The sequence below is a fragment of the Gymnodraco acuticeps genome, unplaced genomic scaffold (genome assembly GCF_902827175.1).
Source record: "Gymnodraco acuticeps unplaced genomic scaffold, fGymAcu1.1, whole genome shotgun sequence".
In the NCBI taxonomy this organism is placed as follows: Eukaryota; Metazoa; Chordata; class Actinopteri; order Perciformes; family Bathydraconidae; genus Gymnodraco; species Gymnodraco acuticeps.
In genome coordinates this window covers 1,181,239-1,204,081 of record NW_022991575.1, presented here as the reverse complement: position 1 = coordinate 1,204,081, position 22,843 = coordinate 1,181,239, and the positions used below count along the sequence as shown (strand labels likewise).

The window sequence follows — 22,843 nt, the reverse complement described above, 5'->3', positions numbered from 1 at the left end:
TAAATACATAAATAAATAATTAAATAAATACATATATATATATATAAATATGCCTATGAAATAAATTCTGAAATAAATAAATGAGGCAATAAATATGTATACATGTACATTTAAATACACATTTATTTATTTCATGGGACTTTTATTTCATAATGACATGTTTATTTATTTCAGATGACTTGTATTTCATAATGACGCATTTATTTATTTCAGATGACTTGTATTTCATAATGACGCATTTATTTATTTCAGGTGACTTGTATTTCATGATGAGACATTTCCATTCCTTATATGCAAATGAACGGGGCGTGGTTAGCTCACAGATCCAGACCAAAGCAACAGCACCACAACACTGACTCAATAGCTTTTGTTTCACACTCCAGTACTTAAGTGGTTTGCAAACTGCCAATAAACCAAACCGGTTCAAGAACCATTATTGTGCTTAACTGGTTCTTCTCTGGTCTTATCTGGTCCGCCCAATGCTGCTCTTCTGAGAGCAACCGCTCTGACAGCTCTCTCTAGTCTCTACTGGGAAACAGCTAAAAGTCCTTCTGGAGGTAAGCAACGCTACACAATTACACCCAGTCTGAGAGTAAAAGATTTCTCGAAGGTTCGTTTTGCTTTCTTACAACGTTAAGTTAATGTTAACGTAACCTTAAGTTTGTTAGGAGGCTATTGTTACGAGCTAGCTGTCTTAGCTAACAACAGTTAGCAGCTAACGTTTGTGTTGCCCCTGAAAAACGTGATGTAGTTATTTAAGGGTATGTTAAACTTAACGTTATTAACTTATTTTACAAGTTGAGAGTTACATTGTGTTTAAAATCGTCAATGTAATGCACGTTAGAGGTTTTTAGTTGGACATGAAGTTAGCTAACGTTAGCTAACTCTACCAGGTTAGCATGTTAAGCTGTACTTTCTGTGGCAGCTAGCTTAATACAAAGAGGGGGTTTTGTGCTTCATTGCAAACTTTTCTTTGTTAATCTCCCTGAAACTGTAGGGACAGTTTGGGTCCAACATATACCTTGAGTAATGTTACTTTGCTGCTAAAAATGAAACATCATTATCAGATGAGGACATCACCAAAGTGTGTGAGCCTGTCAGGGGATTTGATCTGTTATCTGCATGTCGTAAAAAACACTGCTCTGGTATTACTTAACTTGTAAAATGTAAGTCTCTCGCTCTTGTCATCGGTCAGGCTTTGCATTTGAACTCCTATGACTGGTTGCGGACTTGAAGGGAATGACTTCCTGGCCTTCCTGACATCTAGGAAAAAGGTGAGATTCTAATACATTTGAATGCCAAAAGCAACTTATTGGTTTTAACTTCTTTAATTTGATTGTTTTGGGGCATTTCAGTTTTATTGGACAGAGGCAGTAGATATCTACTGGAAACAGTGGAGAGGGAGGAGATGATATGCAGCAAAAGGCCCAGCCGGATGGTTGCTGCTCCGTGTGGAACGTGTTCTATCAGGTAAAGCACTTTGGTACCCAGTTATTTATGGTATTGACTTTGAATTTAGCCGTTGGAATGTAATTTCCAACAGTGCATTGTAAAGACTGAAAGATGTAAAGCTTAACATGATTTCGTCTTTTACTTAAGAAGATGTTTGTCCTCCTGTGTTGTCTTATTTCCTTATCTTTCTTTCAGGTGTAACATCTACCAATGGTTGTACATGACAGAGACCTCCTCCGCCTCTTTGCTGTCTTACTAGTCAATCCTTCTGATCAGGTCCTTTCCTAAATAGTGGTAAGTTTTACAGTTCAGTGTATGTTAATTTAGCAACTTAATGCTTTACCGCTGTTGAATAAATCCTATATTGCTAGTCATTTTATTAAAACTATGATTTGTAAACTTTTTTATTCCAATTACAATAATCTTTTTGTTATAATTGTAAAACATATCTTAACATCCATCAGCAATCAATACAACAAATCATCCAACACTAAATAGAAGAAATCTGGACATATTTCTTTTTATACAGTAGCATGTTTTGGGACTGCTCATTGATGTCATCAAGAGCCATTGAGTCTACCTTTTGTAGTCGGCCTCTTAGAATGTTTATCATTTATTTGTCTCTTAACATTCCTATAATCATTAGTTTTTTTATTGTTGATATTGTTTTGTTCTTTATTTTTGTTGTGAGAATCACTTTGCAATTATTGTGTAAGTGCTATATAAATAGTTATACTAATATTATTGTTGTTACCATCATTACTATTATTAATAATGTCTTCTTTGTTTTCTTTATTTATCGCTGCAGAAAGGATCATGTCAGCCCACATCAAACACCTGATCAAGAGCTTGTGAACCTCACTGCTGCGGACACCTGTGTGATATTCCACTCTGACTGGAACCCTCAAAAGACCTGCAGGTACGATATATATATCTGCTCTGTCTGTCCTAAAGATAGTTCAATAGGGCTACAACAACAACAACAACAACAACAACAACAACAACAACAACAGTCTTTCCGTTTATTCCCTCGGTTCTTTAAGTGTATATTATTTTCCCATTTAATGCTTAAAAACGTTGAACAGCAGCTGCACATGATGCTCTTTTGACCCCTCTTTTAATTTTTTATTTCAGGCTCAAGCTCGGTGTCATCGTTTTGGCCAGTCTAAGGCGGTGAAGGTGTACCGTCTGATCACTAGAAACTATGAGAGGGAAATGCTGGATAAAGCTAGTCTGAAGCTCGGGCTGGACCGTGCCGTCCTGCAGAGCATGAGTGGGAACAAAGAAGGCAACAACAACGGGGTGAGAAAAAGAAAATCTGTCATATTTCTAGATGCCAAGTCATTTTTGGGTCAGTCGCTGTTGCAGTACGCTTGGTTTATTTTCAAAAAGAGTTTTCTAAATCCATATGTGTAAATGTCTCTCTGCGTCGCCTTTAGCCGGTCCAGCAGTTCTCCAAGAAGGAGATCGAGGACCTGCTGAGGAAAGGAGCCTACGCCGCCATCATGGACGAGAACGACGAAGGCAATCGCTTCTGCTAGGAGGACATAGACCAGATCCTGCAGCGAAGAGCCACCATCATCACCATCACCAGGTATGTTCTTAGCAGCACTAGCCACTTGCGCTTTGTGTTGGTAACCAAGTACTTGGTTATTTGAAATGTAATATTGATGATGTAATAATTAAAACTAGGGATGGGTACCAAGCCCTGGTATTAAACGGGCCCCGGGGCTAAATTATTAAAGACCGTGGTACCGTTAACGTCCAACGTTATCGATCTTTTTATCGGTACTGGAGAAATTTAAAAAATAGATGTCATATGTATTATATCTACATAAACATTATATCGCAGTCTTACTGTCGCCAACTCCGTTTCTAATATGCAATAGACTACAAAGTGCGTCTATGATTTATTTTCGATCTTTCCAATCCAGACGAGAGATCTCTCTCCCTTGTCGGTGTGCGAGGGGGTGGGGCAGTTTACACACAGAACCTGCTACATGTATGCAACACACGCACGCGCACACAAACACATGGCGGAGAGAACTAAGCGCCCCGAGGGTAGTTATATGTAACCCGTCTTGAGCACGGATGTATAATAAGAACTGGATACAGCGTCGGAGGAGGGGCCTCGTTCTTTCCTATGAGAGCTGCTCATTGGCGCATGAAGTCAAAATGGCCCAACTTTTGAGAGAGCGAAACGTCACAGATTACCCGTCATGCCTGGCTGTCAGAGCAGAAGAACCCGTTTGTGCGCTCACAGAGCATGCGCCCCTTAAGCCCCGCCCCCCGAGCACACACTCTCGGCTCACTAGAAAGAATGGAGAGAGAGAATAAATCTAGATTCGGCTTTTAGTGCATTTTACAACTTTAAGGACTTAATGATTCTAGGGCTATACAATAGTTCATACTGGGTAGTTTATTTAGTTTCAAAAAAATTATCCACCGATTTACAGATGTCTCTTTCCCAATGTTAGTCAATGGGGAAAAAGCATTTCTGGGCCGGTCGACGTCACAGACTGATAAGGAAATTGTAGTACGGCACACTTCCTGGGGGCTTGGTCTTGAGGTGGAAAATGCTTGTTGCCAAAAGTGCAATAAGAGTTTAGCATGTAAGGGCGGTAACACGAGCTATTTGTCTAAACATTTAGCAAAAGTGCTCCACATCCAGACGGAGGAATGCACCGGGTTCGACTGTCTTTCTAGCAGCTCTGTAGCCCCATCCACGAGTAACGTTTCCACGTCAGGTCTTATTATGTATGCTAGCAGCAACACACAGTTAACTCAATGATACAAACATGGGTTAATGATTAGAGATAACTGAGTTATTTATTTTGTTAAAGTTTCAGCTATTCTGTTTACAGTTCTATCAGCACATAATTGAATATGATTTGTTAAAACATTGTTGTTTCTTATTTTCAGTTTGCTTCAAGCAGTGGCTGTACGAGAAAGACGTGGAGGACCAAGAAATGCTGGCCAGATTGGCAAAGACCGGAAGATACATAACGGAGAAGATAATGGATATTAACAAGAAAAAGAAAAAAAATGTTTATAATTTCTTTGTTGCTGTTTACATTTTGAATTATATTTGTTATTTTTAAATCAAATGCATCTATTTTAGATGATATATTTATTTAGATGTAGGTTTTTTTTGTAATATTATTGTATTAAGTATAATTTATTAAATAAAAATACTGTTATGAACACTATACAATGTCTTTATTTTGATAGTTACCAGAATACATTGTATATTTAATACTGACATAAGCTGGTGATAGATAAATGCTGGTCTGCTGGTATGCCAGCAGACCAGCATTTATAAAGAAAGAAACAGAAGGGAGGAAATGATGATAGCTAGACTCAGAATAAATCACACAGCATTGAATGGTACGCTGCATGTCATGGGGAAAAGTAACAGTGACAAGTGTAGGAACTGTGGAGTTAAAGAAAATGTGGAACATCTATAAAGCTGAAAGAGAAAAACTAAAGGATAACGTTTTAGAGGCAGATAGGGAATGGAGTGTGGTTGGTATTTTGGGAACAAAAGGAGAGGGAGAAAGAGCTACCAGAAAGGCACTGTTTACCTTTAGTGAAACTGGGGTAGGTAAAATTATCTAACATTAGGTCAGGAAAGATCATAGATTGTTGTTTTGTTTTATTTATTATGTTTTTTATTTATTTATTTTTGGATTAGATCATAGATACGTCCATGAGTTCAGAGATGGAATGATATGATGATTCACACTCATGTACAGTAGGTGGCGGTATGCACCTTAAAGTTGTTTGCAATCCGCCAAAAAACCGAGAGAAGAAGAAGTCAACTGGTTTGCCAACGGACAATTTACACCGAAGAAGAAGAAGCGAACATTTCTGGCGGGTGAAATTTAGAGTATCAGATTACATGCGATGTCTGACTCTGAGAATTTAGTAGTTTGCCTTATAGTCCTTCTCCTCCATTTTCTTCCTCTTCTCGAGTAGTCAGTGTGGTGCTGTTGCTTTGGTCTGGGTCTCTGGATCTGTGAGCTAACCACGCCCCGAAATGTCTCATCATGAAATACAAGTCACCTGAAATAAATAAATGCGTCATTATGAAATACAAGCCATCTGAAATAAATAAATATGTCATTATGAAATACGAGTCTCTTGAAATAAATAAATGTGTCATTATGAAATAAAAGTCTCTTGAAATAAATAAATGTGTCATTATGAAATGAAAGTCCCATGAAATAAATAAATGTGTATTTAAATGTACATGTATACATATTTATTGCCGCATTTATTTATTTCAGAATTTATTTCATAGGCATATTTATATATATATATATATATATATATATGTATTTATTTAATTATTTAATTATTTAATTTTGGCTTAAATGGCATTCCATACAACTCGTCTATTACCAGCGTTCAGGGAGCTCTATGCAAGTCAATGGGGACTCCCTGTTAGTTAGCCAAGGGATCCTGGTGTGTGTGGTGCACCGCGAATTGGTCAATTTGGGCCAATCCGGTCATTTATTTTTGATTTGAGTGTTCACACGTCACAGAACCCAGGAAGCAAAACAATGGGAAATGAGAAATCACCAACGAGGCGTTCTGGGGCAGCAGAGACAGGTATTTTCTGTGTTAGAGTTTTACTCCCTACAGGGTGTACTTTGAGGGTTTTTGACTCTGCAGACCGTTTACATGCATAAAAACCTTCATAACACACAAGGGGACAGGTAATAACCGGGAAAGCATGACATGGGCCCTTTAAGTGAAAGTACAAAAGTATTAACATCAAAACATACTAACTGTACACAACACGTTAACGTACTCAATCGGCATAATGTCCCATTTCACAATAATATAAACTGCAGCAGTTTTATCAGGTAAGAGTATCAAAAGTAAAATTACTTCTTTTCACAGTATTATATTATTGTGGTTATTAGGTTATTCTGTTTTGATACATGTAAGAGCATTTTAGCAGTGGCGAATCGTCAGGGCCTTCAATGTATTCAGAGAATACCCTGGAACACTCAGATAAAACAAACAACAAATCGATTTAATTATATAAATAAAATGTATATAAAATGAATAAATGAGAATCGTATATCTGTGTTGTTGATCTGTAATATTACAGTGTTACGTTGATTTGTTTGTCCTTCTCGGACCATGCACTACGCATTTCAGTGGTTTTGTGTTAGAAAAGAAAGCAACCAATCAGATCTTGTTCTGGGTCTCTGGGTAGAATATCCTTCAACCAAGGTATTCTACATCCTTGATCGAATGCCCTGGCCGTTGCACTGAATGAGAGCGTACGTTTGGACTGACAGTTTGATCAACCAATCATATATTGACAATAAAATATAAAAAATAATTGATTTATTAATTTAAATAACAATTCAAGTTAGTAGCTATTAAAGGCATACAAAGACAGAAATGTATAATGCTTCTTCTGCCCGTAAAGTGTCCAAACCGGGCTTTTCTGGATAAACGCATTTTTAAAACATAGTCATTGTCCATGCCGGTTTCAGTTGGATTATTTGTCACAGTTGCTCCGACCAGATCGGTCTCCTCCATTTTGTAGATTATTTACGATTTTTGAATCCACATAATCCGGTTTACTTTGAGCATGTGTTTTAAACAATTTAATCCCTTTGTGAATTGTTTACGGGGAGATGTGTGTGTGTCTACAAAAGGTCCAGTTGTGATAGACACGGTTCGCCACTGCATTTTAGTATTGTAGCTTGTCAATGTGGAGCAATTTAGATACGTGAAATACTGTTTGGATTAGTAGTACAGTAGCCTACTGCATTACACCATATCAGCATATATGTGTTTTTATGCTAGTAACTATAACTGTGAGCATTTCTTAAATGTAGTAGAATAAAAAGTACACTATTTGCCTCCTAAATGTATCAGATTAGAAGTATTGAGCTGCAATAAATGGTAATACTCAAGTAAAGTACAAATATGTAAGTAGCCTAAGTACAATAAATGAGTAAATATACTTAAGTGCTTTCCACCACTGCAAGGATGTATACACTGTTCATAGAGCGATGTAATAAAGGTGACGACAGATATCAATAATAAAATGTGCCATAATAATTAGATAAGATTTAATAGTGGTAAAAGAAGTCTTGAATACAGTATGAGCGAATACTGTATAAAAGAAAAAAAACAGCATACTGTATAGACATCTTCCGCCTCAGAGTAAAAGTGAATATAATGTGTGTATCCAGGGGTGTAACAAGTTCTCAGAAAAGTATTACCATCACAACATGTAGTTACAAATGTAAAAGGACTCATTATGCAGAATTGTCAATTATAGAATAATATTACATAATATATATACATGTATGTCATATTTTATTATTTGACTATAATCATTGATGCATTAATGGGTCCATCAATGTAATGTTGCAGCTGATAAAAGTGATACAACAAACTGTACTTTTGGGTATCTTATGAATTCCCTCTTGAACGGTGAATAAAGTGTCTTTAATATTACATCTTAATTTAATTTGATGATCATATCATTAATATATCTTAGAAAAAGCAACAGAAGTTATCAGATAAACGTAGTAAAGTACACTACAATATTCTTTCTCTAAGTAGAAGTAGAAAATATGAAATAGCAGAAAATGAAACTATACCTGATTTTACATTCAATATTTAAGTAATTGTACTTTCAACCACCAAGTGTCTCACAGTGAGTTTTTCATCCAGGCTCTGGCATTGGAGGGAACTTGGATGACAATATAACTATAATGGTGTGTTGAGTAGCCTATATTGTAAACTTTTTCATTTTTCAAACCTGTTAGATGAAATGGCTCAAAGCAGCTTGAGCCAAGCTTCAAATATGTCATGAAGGCTTCATAACTAAAAAATAAAGATCAGATGTATAAAACTACGCAAATATGTCAAGCTTCATCATGAAGCTTGACATATTTGCGTAGTTTTATACATCTGATCTTTATTTTGTAGTATCCCCTTATAAGGTCTCCACAGCAACATGCTTTGTATCATTCAGATGCATTGTTACAGCAGGAAGGATGTAAGAATGACATTTAATAACTAGTATTTCAGATTTTTGTGATTTCAGTAAGAACCCAAATGTATCTCTCGTCATTAGACACATGCTTGCGACTCATTAGCACCACCCAGAGCCCTAGAGAGATAGGGCTCTGGCACCACCTAGTGGAGATTTTTGGCCAAAAGTACATGGACCCCTGTTTATGTGATATTCAACATGTAAATATTAAACCACTGGAATTAATCTGATTTTGGCAATCTGGTACCTGGGAGGGAAGTGTTCAATGTCGTAGAAGCTATTCCTGTTATGTATACAAAATGAAATGTGGTAGACAAAATAATAGAAACACCTGGCAGTATTATAGCACTTCAACAGGAACACAAACTCCAATCCCAGCAACAAATCAGAGGTTAGAGAAAAGTCCCAAAACACCAAAACAGATTTCACCATAGCTTCTTTCGTGCTTTTCCATTAGTCATGTGACGCCCCCTCAGATTTCTTCTGGTGACCCCGACAAAAAGTATACAGACATAATAATGATATATTATTAGGCTTCAAGACAAATAAGCTGCTGTCTTATACACTCAATCTCAGCACTTATACATGTACATTATTAAAGTGCTCAAATAAAACAATAAAAACATCAACCAGGTTCCATTTGAATATTTTATTGTTTAGGTCATCCTAATTTAATTTCAAATATTTAAATTAAAAGATATTTTTAAATATTGCCTTTAAAGAGGAAGCATAACTAAAGCAAAATTCATTCACGCGTATTATTTAAAATGTGAGAGAAAAAAAAAATCAAAGTTCCTCCTACAAACACTCAAATCACAACAAGATAACACAAATAATTAAAATGTAACACACTATACACAACTGAATCTATGACTCTTTAAAGAACTGGTGCAACATGGGCCAGAACAAACACACCAGTGCGCTCATATATGTTTATCCCGTCAGGTAAAGCAGTCGTCCGTCTTTCTGATACGTTCATGTCTCTCAATCTCAATGGGGTTTCCCCGCCGTTCCTCCAGGGGCCGAGAGGGCTGTGATTAGATGTGGGGGTGGGGGGTGTCGAGCAGGTGAGGCCGGTCCAGATCGTGGTTTTCTTGCTTTTTTAAAAGCCAAAGGTGTTCTCCCCACTGTAAGCCACGTATAAAAAGCCGTCCTCGTCCTTCTCTTTCTCGTACAGCTGCCCCATCGTGATGCTAAACCAAGGAGAGGACCGTTTATAAATTATGTCTTCAGTAGGAACCAATTGTCTTACAGCTTACAAACCAAATTAACAGTAACTGAATCAGTTTATTTTTGCTAAATTACCATTAAGCTTTATTCAGGGCAAACAAAGTCTATCTTGAACGAGAACTTACTCAAATGAACCGCTCATTGCAACCAACGAAAATAAAATCTTGTTCCAAGAAACCCATACCATACATTTTTCAATAATACTAATAGATACCCTCTTTCCAAACTAACAGCGAGTGGGTTGTATATTTCGTACCATCTAAGATAAGATGGGATACTTTACTGTCATAGTACAAATATACAACGAAATTCAGGTGCATTCAAGGACTGGACTCATCTCATTCCAGCTCTTCCTAGAAGCTACTGGAATACATACATTTTAAGTGAGCAATGAAATATTCAAACCCAGGACTCCTTATAATATTTACAAAATCCTCATATTGACATATTTGGTCTTATTTGCATCTATCTGGAAAGACTGACACGCATAACAGATTTAGATAGTTTAGTGTAAAACTATAACTTGATTCAGGATTATTCCCACAGTTATTACTCTACCGGACCTTCAGGATGGCACCAGATGTGCACCTCTACAGCGAGAAACAAATGGGTTGATGGGTGTAACTAAAGCTCATTCTGGATGTTGTTAGGATTGTCTCGGTGTTAAATCAGCCTTAATGTCCGGTCCAAATCAAACATTCACTTGTGGTGTTGTGCAGAAAGTTAAGTTTTTCCCAAGTTGTTCTCCAGTTAATATTTTACAGGTGTGTATTCATAAAAAGGTACAACAAAAAATCCCTCAACCTGCCCTTCATATTCTTACTCCAGCGCCTCGACTAATTTATTTTCAACAAATGTTCTTTTCTTGAATATAAAAAGAAGCCCTGACACATTTTCACTCAACCATGAGAAGGAAATGATTGAGATACCAAGCCACAGGGGAAATTAAAAAAGGACAGAGTCAATTTATCCAGTCTGACAGGGATCCTTTTAATAAAAACTGTACACGTGATTTGACTCTAGTTTTATATCAAATCGTTTTTGATAAAAGGCATTTGTGTGATGCCAGAACATTACAGAACAAATGACCTCAGCCCAGCTTTGAAAGTGGCACCTTAAAGAGCTTTAGATAAGTCGATTCATATATTAAAAGAAAACAAATGCAACTTTCTTTGACAAATCGATTACTTACTTCAGTGTTTTTTGAGTCAAATATTCTGAATATTTTCTGGTTAAAGATCTCAAATGCATTGACAACTGATTGACCCTTTTCTCAGAAATTATAGCAAACTATAACATATTTTTGACAAATCAAGCACACAAAACTACATGTCAAAAACCTATACATATTCAGTTTTAACTTCCTTTGGGAGAAGTACATTTTTGCCAAATAAAGCGAATACAATTATTTATCAATTAACAAAAATGGATTTCAATTAATTTCATGTCTACCTCCCGCTGTCTGTTTGCAGGTTCACAAGTTTGTGTTTAGGAAGGATCTCTATCTATCTATACAAACATATGAACAGGTTAGAACTAATGGAGTGACACAGTCTAATTTAAGTCTGTTCATTCTTGTTGTGGACATTAGAGGGCACAAACTGACCGTCAAAACTGCAAAATTGCAATAGTTTTTTTAAATCTGAATCAGACTCTGCGGCATTTTCAGGCTACTTGGCCTAGGCACTGGGAATCTTTGAAATTGATTAAACCCCCTCCCCTCCCCGGTGTCTTGGCCCTCACCTGGACTGCGGCACTGTCTTGTCCACAAACAGGAAGATGGCCTTCTCTGAGGGCAGCTGGATGCGTTTCCTGATGATCCACATGAACTGAGCCACTGTGATGTCAGAGGGGACCAGGTACTTCCTCTTGTCGATGTCCACTATCTGTGATCCAGACACTTTCTCCACAATCACCTGACACAGCAAACAGAAGCATTGATTTTATAGACCATTAATGGATCACTAAGCAGGCTAAATCAGCTGCAACATCTCTGAAGTCTCACTCACCGGGACCCGGTCAGGGTACTTGTTTCGGATTTTGGCTGACTCTATGCATCGATGTTCTGGTGGACAAAAAGGAACATTTGAGTTAATGATGGGAATGTTTGACATGACAACAAACTCCTGTAGAGAGACAAGAGGCAAGACAGTGATGGACAAAGATCAATACTTAACCGCTAATGTGAAAGGTTCACAAGCAGCTGCTGTGGATTAGGAGACAACATCCGTAAATCCAGTCACTTAAAATGTGAATGTGCATCATCAATAAAACATCACCACTTAAGCTCTTTGCATCATTAAATACTACAAAAAAGGACAAAACTCATTTTTAGCTTTTTTTCATTGACTAAATAAGTAAATGAAGATATAATGGATGGTTTTATTTTTGGATTGTTGCTCGAATATGATTTCCTTTAATGGCATTTAAAGAAGCCTTCTTTGAGAAAAACTTTGATGCATTATTATAATATATATTAATAATAATAATAATAATACATGAGTCTTGTATAGCGCTTTTCTAGAAACACAAAGACGCTTTGACAGGGAAGAAAAAAGAAAGAAAAAAAAGAAAAATACAGATAAACAAAAACTACATTTTACTATTGTATTTACATGTCTTAATTTTTGTAGTTCTTGCTTTTTATGATTTATTTTCTTGTATTACGTTTAAAGATATATAGCCAGACTAATGCCACATTTGTGAAAAAGGATTTGCTTAATTCACTTTTTGTTGTTTCTTTACTGCTAATCAATAAATAGGAAAAAGATCAACTGATTATTCAAGAGTGAAAACTAATGCTTTATACAAATAGTGTATTTGAAACTGGATACAAACAACCTAATTTCCCCAGTAATCATAGGGGGTTATGGGTAATGAAGTCACTGACACCAACAATAACACTGTGGTTGCCAACTGCAGTATTCTCATTAGTTTTATACTTTGAACATTTGAAGCAGCCTTCTAATAACCACACATACAACGCATTCTAAATAACATGGACACTATTTGTAAAGCCTGATAAACACTAGTAGTTACAATCAGCTGGTCTGTCAACAGGAAGTCGATTAAGACTGTGAATGCAGAGTGCTTCAAATGCCCGTTAGGTTTTGGTGTCATATTCCTAAATGCAAAGGGTTGCTGCTCTCCCTGTTTTATACGTGTTGTTATAATTCGTGCTAGTTGACATTATTTTTAATATGGGCTAAACCAGCCCTCAGGCCTACCAAAACAACTTTTGTTCTGTCCTGCTGACGCCGGGCGGGCCTAAGGTAATACCAAGTGAAAAGTAGAGGAAATAAAATGATGAGCTGTATTACACCACACATCCCAGTTTGTATTATCCAGCTGCTTACTGAAACTCAATACATAACGGAGGCTTTAGCAAGTCTCCTTCGTGTCAACATTCATCGCCAGCCTGAAACCAGGTCGTCGTCAGAGTTGAAATAAGAACAAAGACAGGATGATTTGTTCATATACAGGGACCCAACATATCGTATTTAAAGTAAAGACGAGATAAATGCCGTTTACATCAGCTGTCAATCATATTAGCTGCTGTAATGTGTCGGTAAAGCTAGCTTGCAAACCAGAGCTTCCTGTATAAACAAAAGCCTAAAGGACAGGCCAGTCTGTGCTGCCCGAAGTATTTGAAAATATGTACTAATCAATAAAGCCTAATTACTTCCTCTACCACCCAAATATAGGATTCCTCTTCAGAAAGTGTAACTGAAATATAACAGATATTTGTTATCTTTAAAAACAGCAGCCTCCTCCTCCCTTACCCAAGGAGTGATCCTCTTTGAACATCCATTTCATGTTTCCGGGCTCTTTTTCGCTCGATGCAGATGAAAATGATAATAACCACGATACAATATCTTTCTAAATATCTTTCTTAAAAGCTGTCGACTGGATTGCAGGTTTTGAATTCAACGTAGAGACGGGCAGAGCTCAGCTCGCAACACTTCCGAGCAAAACAACAAACAACAAACTGAGCTCCTCTGGCTGCCCCGATGGTGACGTCACTCCCGGACTGATCTATTCCGCCGCAAACTGCAGGGGGGAACACATGGTGTGGACGTTTTAAAATAAAAGCTAGCAACAATTAACGCATAACGCAGTCTATGAAAGAACTCCATTTTTTTTAAAACATGGACAATTCATGGACTGTTATTCCAAACTGTTATTAATTACTTGCTAACTTATAATGTAAATAGTTTACATTGTTAACATGTTCTCAGTCGTGGGCTGGCCTATCAAAAGTACACTGGCTTCAATTATATTTGTTAATCTGTTTATTAAAGGTGGGGTAGGTAATGTTGTAGAAACCAGCTCGAGTGCGCTAGAATTTGAAAATACAAAGCCGGAAAAAATCTGCCACTTCCTTACAGAGCCCCTCCTCCAACACACACGAACGCGCACATGACCAATGAGGGCACGAGATAAGTTTGTGCACAGATGGAAGGCTGACAGGCAAGTAGGCCATCCAGTTATTTTAGCCGGGCTGGCTCAAATGATTGGTCGTGCTTTTTACAGCGCCACGGCTTCCACAGATGACATTTTTTATGGATTTTTTGTCAAAGCACTTCAGATATTCATTGCTATCGGATGTTAAGAGCATTCCATGGAATATAACAAAAAGTGTATCTCGAGCCGGTTTCTCAAACTTACCCCACCTTTAATATTGTATTGTATATTAATAATGTATTCATAAGAGATACTAACTCTATACATAGTTCACTGTTGATATGTATATTATGTATTGTTCCGTTTTGTTGATTTGTTACTGTTTATATACTATGTATACGTGTGCTGTTTATTTCTATATTGTAATTGATTTAACTTTTCATTCATATGCAATACTTGTCTTCATGCTGCTGTGACAAAATATTATAAGTACCAAACCTCTTAAACCCCACGGACGAAGCGGCCGAAATCACAACATCTTCAAGCAAAAGTGTCTGAGGGCTTCTTAAGATGTAATAAACTATGAATGTTTTATGTCCATGTAACGGGAAGAAACTCAGCTAACTGATCTTTTTTATTTATTTTTTTAAACCCACAATGCTAACTGAAAGCCTCTGAATTAGCAACGAGCGAAAAATGCTAACAGATTACTGCACATAAACTCACTCATAAAACCCTTATTATGTATCTTTTCTGCACATCCAACCCATCGATTCGCATCGTGAGATGACACAGAATCGTTTGGTACATACATTATCACTCTATGATAAGAACTCGATTTTTTTTGTGCTAAACCTCTCTAAAAAGGTCAAATGTCACTTGTGTTGCATCAATCTTGATACAGGGTACTTATTATATGTTGTACTTTGGATTCCTAAAGCTTTTAGTCTACTAACCCATCATCCAAGGGTAGTTTTCACTATAAGTAAAACATATTTTTTGGACGAACACTATAATTTACAGTTTTTTACTATGTTCAATCTGAATTTTCTTTAAAATAAAAAACATCTATATTGATTCTGACTTTTCTACATCCAACTCACAGGTTTATCATTACTTTGAGATAAAAGATTATTAATGTTCCCCTTTTAGATGTGTAGTTATGGTAATTTCTTCTAGAAATGTCATTTTCGAGCCTGAGACCTGAAAAACAGGTTAAACTACTCCTCACAAATGGCCATTTCAGAATAATGTATTTTATATGATAACATTATAATTATTGATGCATTAATGTGTTCAACTCTTTAACGTTGCAACTGGTAAAGATGGAGCTGATTTCTCTTACTTACATAATATAGGTAGAACCAACAGCTATTTTATAACAGGGTCCAGCACCAATTAAGACAGAGAAGCATAAATCCCTCACATTGGATAAGCTGAAACCAGCGGCTGTTGCTGTTGCTGATATTGACACATTTTTCTAATGACTAATCAGGTTGATTACATTTATTTAATCCAAAATCCCAAATCATGAATTTTCCTTTTGAGAGCTTTTTAATCGCTACAACTTGACAGTACTTATACCTCGGTTAAAATACAGGAAAACTGCCCAACAAAAATGAACAAATAGGGAAAAAAGAAGAGAGAGTTTTGCATGTCATATGCACAAAATAGACTATAATAACAGTAAAGTACTTGAAAGGAATAGGACTAAATTAGATTGAATAATGGAAGGGTCATTAAAAGATTGCTAGACTCCTTCAACACGTCTATCTTTATTAAAAATGTGTTAACTGGGAGTTAAAGATAACCAATAAAAACCGTTGATATGTTGTGATACCAGTACTTCTTTGATACAGATCAAGGTTTGATTGATTGATTGAAAAGTTTATTAACAGCTTGTATATTGGGTACAGTACAGTACAGCTCAAAACATACAATTGTTAAGGGGATGCAGACCAGAGAAAGACTTTCGTCTTGTTTACATCAGGGTCCCCCATTTCCAATTCATCATGTCATTTAAGACATATAAGACATATTTGACATACAGATGGCTTATTTACAATTTACATACAGGTGGTTTTTTACATACAGATTGCTTATTTACAATTTTCATTTTAGATGTCGTTCTAATACATCCTAACCGGACATTTAAGACATACCAAGTCTACAGATATACAGTTAGTAACAGAGTCTAAAATGCGAGTATATACATAGATGGGGGGGGGGAAGCTGTCCATTGAACGACAGGTTGAGATTTGTACCATTACCGGGGCCAGTTTTGCAATGCTCTCCCCCGAAGGTGCTCTTTAAGAGAGGTTTTGAAGGTAAGTATAGTTTTACTTTCCTTTACAGTTGTGGGAAGAGCGTTCCACCTTGATGTGGCATAATTGCGAAACGTGTATTCCCCCTTTTTTGTGCCAAATCTGGGTTTCACATGATTTGTGGAGCTCCCTCTGGTGTTATGATCATGGTATTCCTTGACCTTTGGGAAGAATTTTGACATGTACATGGGTACCATAGAGGTGTAGTGGATCTTGTAGACCAGGCCCATTGCAAGTAGCTGTACTCTGTCGTCTACTCTAAGCCATCCTAGGTTGTCAAAGTGGGCAGAGGTGAGGTGGGTTCTAGATGAAAGGTCAAGCAGTAGTCTGACCAGTTTATTTTGCGATGTTTGAAGTTTTATTTGTAGCGCCTTGGAGGTGCTATGGTACCATGACGTGCAAGCATAGTCATAGTACCCTTGAATGAGTGCTCCTGCCAGAGTTTTCAGGGTGTTTTTGTTTACCAGAGAGGAGATCCGGTATAGGAATCTAGTTCTTTGATTGACTTTTTTTTATTACATTGGATGCCATTTTGTCACAGGAGAGGTTTGCCTCAAGAATAGATCCTAGGTATGTAATTTCCTTCTTACTTGTGACAATAATGTCGCCCACTGCAACTGAGAAGTCGTCGGATTTGCTGAGATTATGTTTCGAACCGAAGAGAATGGACTCTGTTTTACCCAGGTGTAATGATCATTTATTATCGGCGAGCCAGGTGCAGATTCTGCCGAGCTCGGAGCTGAGGGTTTTTTCAACCTGCAACCTGTTCCTGTCAGAGACCAGCAGGGCTGAGTCGTCCGCGAACAGGAACAAGTTGCAGTCACATGCTGATGACATGTCATTTACATAAATTAGGAACAGTAACGGACCTAATATGCTTCCTTGTGGAACACCACAGCTCACTGGGAGGGGGGGGGACAGAGTACCGTTTACCTCCACCATCTGTTCTCTCCCCTCCAGGTAGGATTGCATCCAGCTCACCGATAGTTTATCAAAACCAATTGCTTTTAGCTTGTCAATCAGAATGGGGTGATTGACAGTGTCGAAAGCCTTTTGTAGGTCCAGCATCACCATGCCGCAGTACTTGCCCTCGTCCACCTCTTGTTTGATGTGGTCGCTCAAATAAAGAAGGCATGTGTCAGTGGAGTGGGATGTTCTAAAGCCAGATTGAAATTCATAGATTAGTTTATTTTCCGCGAGGTACTTTTCGACCTGTTCATATACTATTTTTTCCATGACTTTCGAGATGGAGGTAAGTATAGAAACAGGGCGGTAGTTGCCTGGGTCCAATTTGCTGCCCTTTTTGTGCAGGGGGGTTACTCTTGCAATTTTGAAGTCTTTGGGTACTTTTCCCTGTTTTATGGAGAGGTTAATTATGTGAGCTATGACTGGTGAGATGGCGGTTGCTGTGTCTCTGAGGAATTTGGAGGGGATATTGTCGTGGCCAGTGGCCTTGTTAGGTTGGAGGGCGCTCAGTTTAATGAGTACCTCTGCTGTTGTTACCCTTGCTAGACTGAAATCATCTTTGCGTACCCCTAGGTTTTTGTAGTAGGTCATGATGTGATCTACTCCAAAAAGCCCTGAGTGGGAGGGTAATTTATTTACAAGAGTTGTGGCTATGTTTGTGAAAAAAATGTTCAAGTACTTGGCCACATCCAGTTTGTCTGTGATGAGCCTGTTATCTGTCTTTATGTTTAAGGTGTACCATGCTACATTAACGGAACTTGAGGGAAGACATACAAGTAGCTAAAAAACTGTACTTTGAGTGTAAAAGTAGGCCTTAATGCACGCAGCTACACACCTGGCACTATATATGCCAGTTGAGTCTTCAGCCTTAGTTGTTGTGTATGCAAATTACAACTATATTAGTTTTTCCACCTAAATATAAATAGTTTTCAATCATTGTTATTTTTGAATTGTTTTATTTCAGCTTTTATAAATATAAAGCACTTATAAACCAAAACATTGTTATTATGATCTTGTATAGAAGCAGAGAAGTTCTACTTCATGCAGGCTGGTTTGGCACTACTTTCGTCCGCGGGCTGGGCAGTGATCTGGTTGTCAGGCGGCAGTGGTTTCCCCAGATGGTGTCCTGTGGTGAGGCCATACGGCTGCGACTCTCGCTCCTCCCTCACTTTGGGCCACATCATAAACCCCCCCTGAAAGCTGAGGTCAAAGAGCTCACAGGGGGCGAAGTTCAAAGGCTTTTCTGTCAACAGTCCTTTAAGCCGGGCTCGCCACCCATCTAGCAGGGCTGTTCGCACGGCGGCGGGACAGTGAGCCGGACTCCAGAATATCTGAGGAGCAAGAACCTGAAATCCACAGAAGTGCAGACAGCCGTTCTGAAAGACACAAGAGACAAATACACAAGAGATAAACAGGTTAACAGCTCACCAAACGAGTGCAGCTGTTTTTATGCGGTTAATGTTCTGTCCCATTGTTTCTTCTTAAATATGCAAAGCATTTTGTATCTTTTTTGAAAAGTTCGCCATGAATAAATGATTAGGTATAGCTTTGTGTTTGCCGTGTTTTTTTTAATAATGTATAAGAACAACAGGCAGTAATGACCTCTTCATAATGTATTTTTGGGTCTGAGTGGCTCACCTGTAGAGGCCACAGCGTGATGTTGATGTCTCCGTTGATACCGTCAGGCCGAAACATGGTCTGTGTTGCTCCAGTGGTGAAAGACAGCATCGCTTTTTTATCCTTCAAATACAAAGCATGAGGACAGGAAACACAGATGCCGTTTATAACCCTTTATAATGCAGATGTGTTATCAAATTGAAATTCTTTGATTAAGTGGCAACCTCTGAGAAGTCAATTATGCCTCAAAAATGATACCTATCAGGTGGCCTGTCTGCCCCTTCTTGTGTCCCTATTGGTTAAAAAAAACAAAATGGCACCTGCCAAAATGCCAAACTCAATACATACATTTGTACATGTTGATCATTCATATGATCATCACTATATCTTTTGTTGTGAATATGTTTAAATCAGGATAAATAGGGCAAATATTTGCATCATGTTACTTTATTTAATGATGTTGCTGAGTTTGAAGGGATATATGATCCAGGTGAGAGGGGGACTGACCTTGAATATACCGTTATTGTACATCTTTTGCAGGGAGAAAGCAAAGCCTTGTGTCAGCACTCGGTCTATCCAGCCCTTCATGACGGCCGGCACACTGAACCAGTACAAAGGAAACTGCAAAAAGAAACACAACATGTCACACTGATCTTAAATCGAATGGTCGAATCGGTGTTCTTTTTGCAAATATTGATAAAGGTGCTTTAAGTATACTATAGCTATCATTTTAAACCAATGAATACATTCAGAGGAAGAGTTTTTCTAAATAGCAGAGCCAGAGTTAGTGTATACATGCTGTATAGAAATTGGGATTATGGAATAATAAAGTAGCAATGTGAGTGACCTCTGACCTGGAAGATGACGAGCTCGGCCTCCTCCACTTTGCGCTGCTCCGCCATGATGTCGTCACTTAGACGGCCTTCCATCCAGGCATGCGTGGTCTCATCTCCATACTGGAAAAGCTCTGGATTCTTATGGTCACCTGAACACAACACACTGTCAGAACTTTATTGCATTATTATTTATAACTTTCAAGATGTACTCCTCCATTAGGAAAATAGAGCCACAGACAGGAGGTCAGAAAGAAGTACAAACACATCTTTTGTCTTTCAATTGGATTTGTCGACAATAAAAACTATACTATAAGAGTAAAATAAACTATATAAACTATAGGAGGTCACCGATGATGTCGTCCTGAGTGGCGTTAGCCCTGAAGTTCATGGCGTAGAGGTCAGACACGAGCACCTTGTAGCCCTGGGCCTCCAGCTCTTGCATCGCCACGTCACGCACCGCCGCGTTGAACGAGCCCGGACTCTGGTGGGCGTACACGATCAGGGCCGTTTTCTGAGCTGTCACACACACACACACACACACACACACACACACACACACACACACACACACACACACACACACACACACACACACACACACACACACACACACACACACACGTTTGTCGTAAAAAAATGTATGTTAATTGTTAATGGAGGGTCTCTAGTCATGATTGCAGGTGCACTTTAACTTGAATATTAAAGGACCTTAATTTTCCAGTTGCTCAGCCTTTGTGAGGGTTTAGGCTTCAGGTTAATTTTTGGGGTAAATAATTGGATTGCAAAACATTTAGGCAAGTTTAGTTTATTTATTTAAGGGTGCATATTACACATTTAACCCGTATTATTAAGATTCTCCTAAACTTTTAAAGTTAAGAAAGTAAAGTATTTTTTAGTGTATTAAACCTCTATAAAAGAAAGTGAAATAACACAATAATGCACTCGAAATATTTAAAAGATTCAAATAAAATGTTAATGTTAAAATGAGTTGAGCTGCAGATAAGATGGACGCCAGCTGTTTAATGTCCTCAAATTTAAATGTGTTCACATTTTATGTATCATTTGTGTCCATTGGACTGTCTTTAATGTCATTTTATTTATTGGTTTATTCTGATACACACATCTAAGTCATGTCTGTCATTCCAGAGGGATTCCTCCTCGGCTGCTTTTCCTCAGGTTTCTTCTTTCATTTCCCCCTCTAAAAGGGGAGTTTTTCCCTTCTCAGAATGGAGGGTCTAGGATCGGGGCTGCTGTATGCCTTACGGACTGTTAAGACCATTGAGGCATTTGTGATTTGTGAACTGGGCTATATAAATGCAGTTGATTTGACATGACTGGCCATGGAGTTGTTATCATAAAAGGTTAAGGGTTGAAATGAAAGAATAAGTAAATAATTTACAAACCAACTTAAAGCCATTTTATTCAACCTGTAAAGGGGAGCCTTTGAAGCAGTTGTATTGAGAGACAATGCCAGAAATTAACTTCTGTACTGTAAAATAATTTCCTACAAGAATAAACTGCAACTAACAGAAACTTAAAATGAGAATACAAGCACTGGTGTCTCTAATAACCTTTGAGGTTATTGAGGTGACATTGTTTTCACATTAATCTGAATGATAATGCTAATTAAAGTTGATTATTTATGCTTTACTAAAACTATTCTCTGTTATATTGATATATTGCTATAGAAAAACTGTGACATATTCATTGATGATAAAAACAAATGAAATGCATAATGAGTATTTTTATTTTTGATATTTTCAGTACATTTCGGTGATAATAATTCTGTCGCACATAAAGGTGTTTGGTTTCTGATGCGTGCTATTTTTCTACTAACAATGGAAAAAAGGCTCCAAAATCAATGCCAAAATGTGCCCGAAGTTTGATTTGTTCAGTGAGAATTTCTTTAGATATCATTACTAATTACTAATTAAAATTAAAATTAAAATTAAATTAAAAATAATTAAAAATTAAAATTAAATTACTAATTAATCATTACTATTATAGTTATTTCACATAATTAAACATTACAAATGTTGCAAAATGTGCACAGAGTTTGGTTTGTAGTGCTGATAAGTATCATAGCAGCACTACAACTGCCGCGGATTAACAGGAAGGGAACAAAGTAAAGAGAATATAGGCTCACCCATGCTGTATGTCTGCTGGATCGGTCTGAACTGAAGAGCTGGTCGCTGGGGGCTCTTATAGGCCCTGTGGTGTTCTTTGCGTGAGAAACATGGTCAGAAATCAGATGGATACATGTGCCTCAAGTCACAACACACTGAAGAGGAAGAGGGAAAAAAACGTCTGCTGTCAAACTAAAACCGGTTTAGTGGAAGGTTTTGAAAGGGAGGAGTGTGTGTGAGTGTGTGTGTGTGTGCGTGCGTGTGTGTGTGTGTGTGTGTGTGTGTGTTTGTGTATGTGTGTGTGTACGTACGTGTGTGTGTGTGTGTGTGTGTGTGTGTGTGTGTGTGTGTGTGTGTGTGTGTGTGTGTGTGTGTGTGTGTGTGTGTGTGTGTGTGTGTGTGTGTGTGTGTGTGTGTGTGTGTGTGTGTGTGTTGTGTGTGTGTGTGTGTGTGTGTGTGTGTGTGTGTGTGTGTGTGTGTGTGTGTGTGTGTGTGTGTGTGTGTGTGTGTGTGTGTGTGTGTGTCAGGCTGTGGACTCGTTGGTGATAAGATTGGTTTCATTTGGCCTGGAAAAGAATGTTTGGGTCACTTTTAAGGGATTATCTGTCGGGGTCATGGGGCTTAATAAACTCTTTAATCCGATTTACTTTCACCTCGTTAGGAGAAAAGTGTATGAAGGCGTCAGTTTAGTAAACCCTGAGCTGTTCGGTCAAGTCCCCATGTTTAATGTCACCTGTCACCAGTCTCTCTACAATCAGGCAGTTATTACTGACTGGGGGATACAAGCTGGCAGAGTTTGTGAGAAAACTTTTGACACACTTCTGATACAATATGTTGTTGCTATGAGGCTTC

General features: G+C 37.9%; 2 protein-coding genes and 1 long non-coding RNA gene across 3 annotated transcripts; 1 reads left to right on the top strand and 2 right to left on the bottom strand.

The window, feature by feature from the left end:
* Positions 1–247: 247 nt before the first annotated feature.
* Positions 248–2,372, top strand: LOC117533665. Its single transcript, XR_004567091.1, has 5 exons — positions 248–557; positions 1,196–1,274; positions 1,356–1,470; positions 1,648–1,746; positions 2,261–2,372. It is a non-coding gene; the product is annotated as an uncharacterized LOC117533665 (long non-coding RNA).
* Positions 2,373–9,122: 6,750 nt separating this feature from the next.
* Positions 9,123–13,737, bottom strand: LOC117533673 (gamma-aminobutyric acid receptor-associated protein-like 2). The gene is made up of 4 exons (XM_034197569.1): positions 13,501–13,737; positions 11,728–11,783; positions 11,462–11,634; positions 9,123–9,681 (listed from the first exon to the last, which is right to left on the bottom strand). Exons 1-4 carry the CDS (start codon positions 13,532–13,534, stop codon positions 9,591–9,593), a joined length of 354 nt encoding a protein of 117 aa, XP_034053460.1. The 5' UTR covers positions 13,535–13,737; the 3' UTR covers positions 9,123–9,590.
* A 4,614-nt stretch (positions 13,738–18,351) lies between these two features.
* Positions 18,352–22,165, bottom strand: nqo1 (NAD(P)H dehydrogenase, quinone 1). The gene is made up of 6 exons (XM_034197549.1): positions 22,012–22,165; positions 20,214–20,381; positions 19,884–20,014; positions 19,537–19,650; positions 19,051–19,152; positions 18,352–18,788 (listed from the first exon to the last, which is right to left on the bottom strand). Exons 1-6 carry the CDS (start codon positions 22,013–22,015, stop codon positions 18,447–18,449), a joined length of 861 nt encoding a protein of 286 aa, XP_034053440.1. The 5' UTR covers positions 22,016–22,165; the 3' UTR covers positions 18,352–18,446.
* Between the last annotated feature and the right edge of the window lie 678 nt (positions 22,166–22,843).

What these genes read in the sequence shown, in the direction of transcription:
- nqo1 (XM_034197549.1), bottom strand. An exon ending in CACTCAGGACGACATCATCG is followed by an intron (nt 20,015 to 20,213) that starts GTGACCTCCTAT and finishes TGTTGTGTTCAG; the next exon opens with GTGACCATAAGAATCCAGAG. An exon ending in ACAATAACGGTATATTCAAG is followed by an intron (nt 19,153 to 19,536) that starts GTCAGTCCCCCT and finishes TTGTATTTGAAG; the next exon opens with GATAAAAAAGCGATGCTGTC.
- LOC117533673 (XM_034197569.1), bottom strand. Translation starts at nt 13,534, where the DNA reads ATGAAATGGATGTTCAAAGAGGATCACTCCTTGG. An exon ending in CAAAGAGGATCACTCCTTGG is followed by an intron (nt 11,784 to 13,500) that starts GTAAGGGAGGAG and finishes TTTGTCCACCAG; the next exon opens with AACATCGATGCATAGAGTCA. An exon ending in AGTACCCTGACCGGGTCCCG is followed by an intron (nt 11,635 to 11,727) that starts GTGAGTGAGACT and finishes TTGCTGTGTCAG; the next exon opens with GTGATTGTGGAGAAAGTGTC.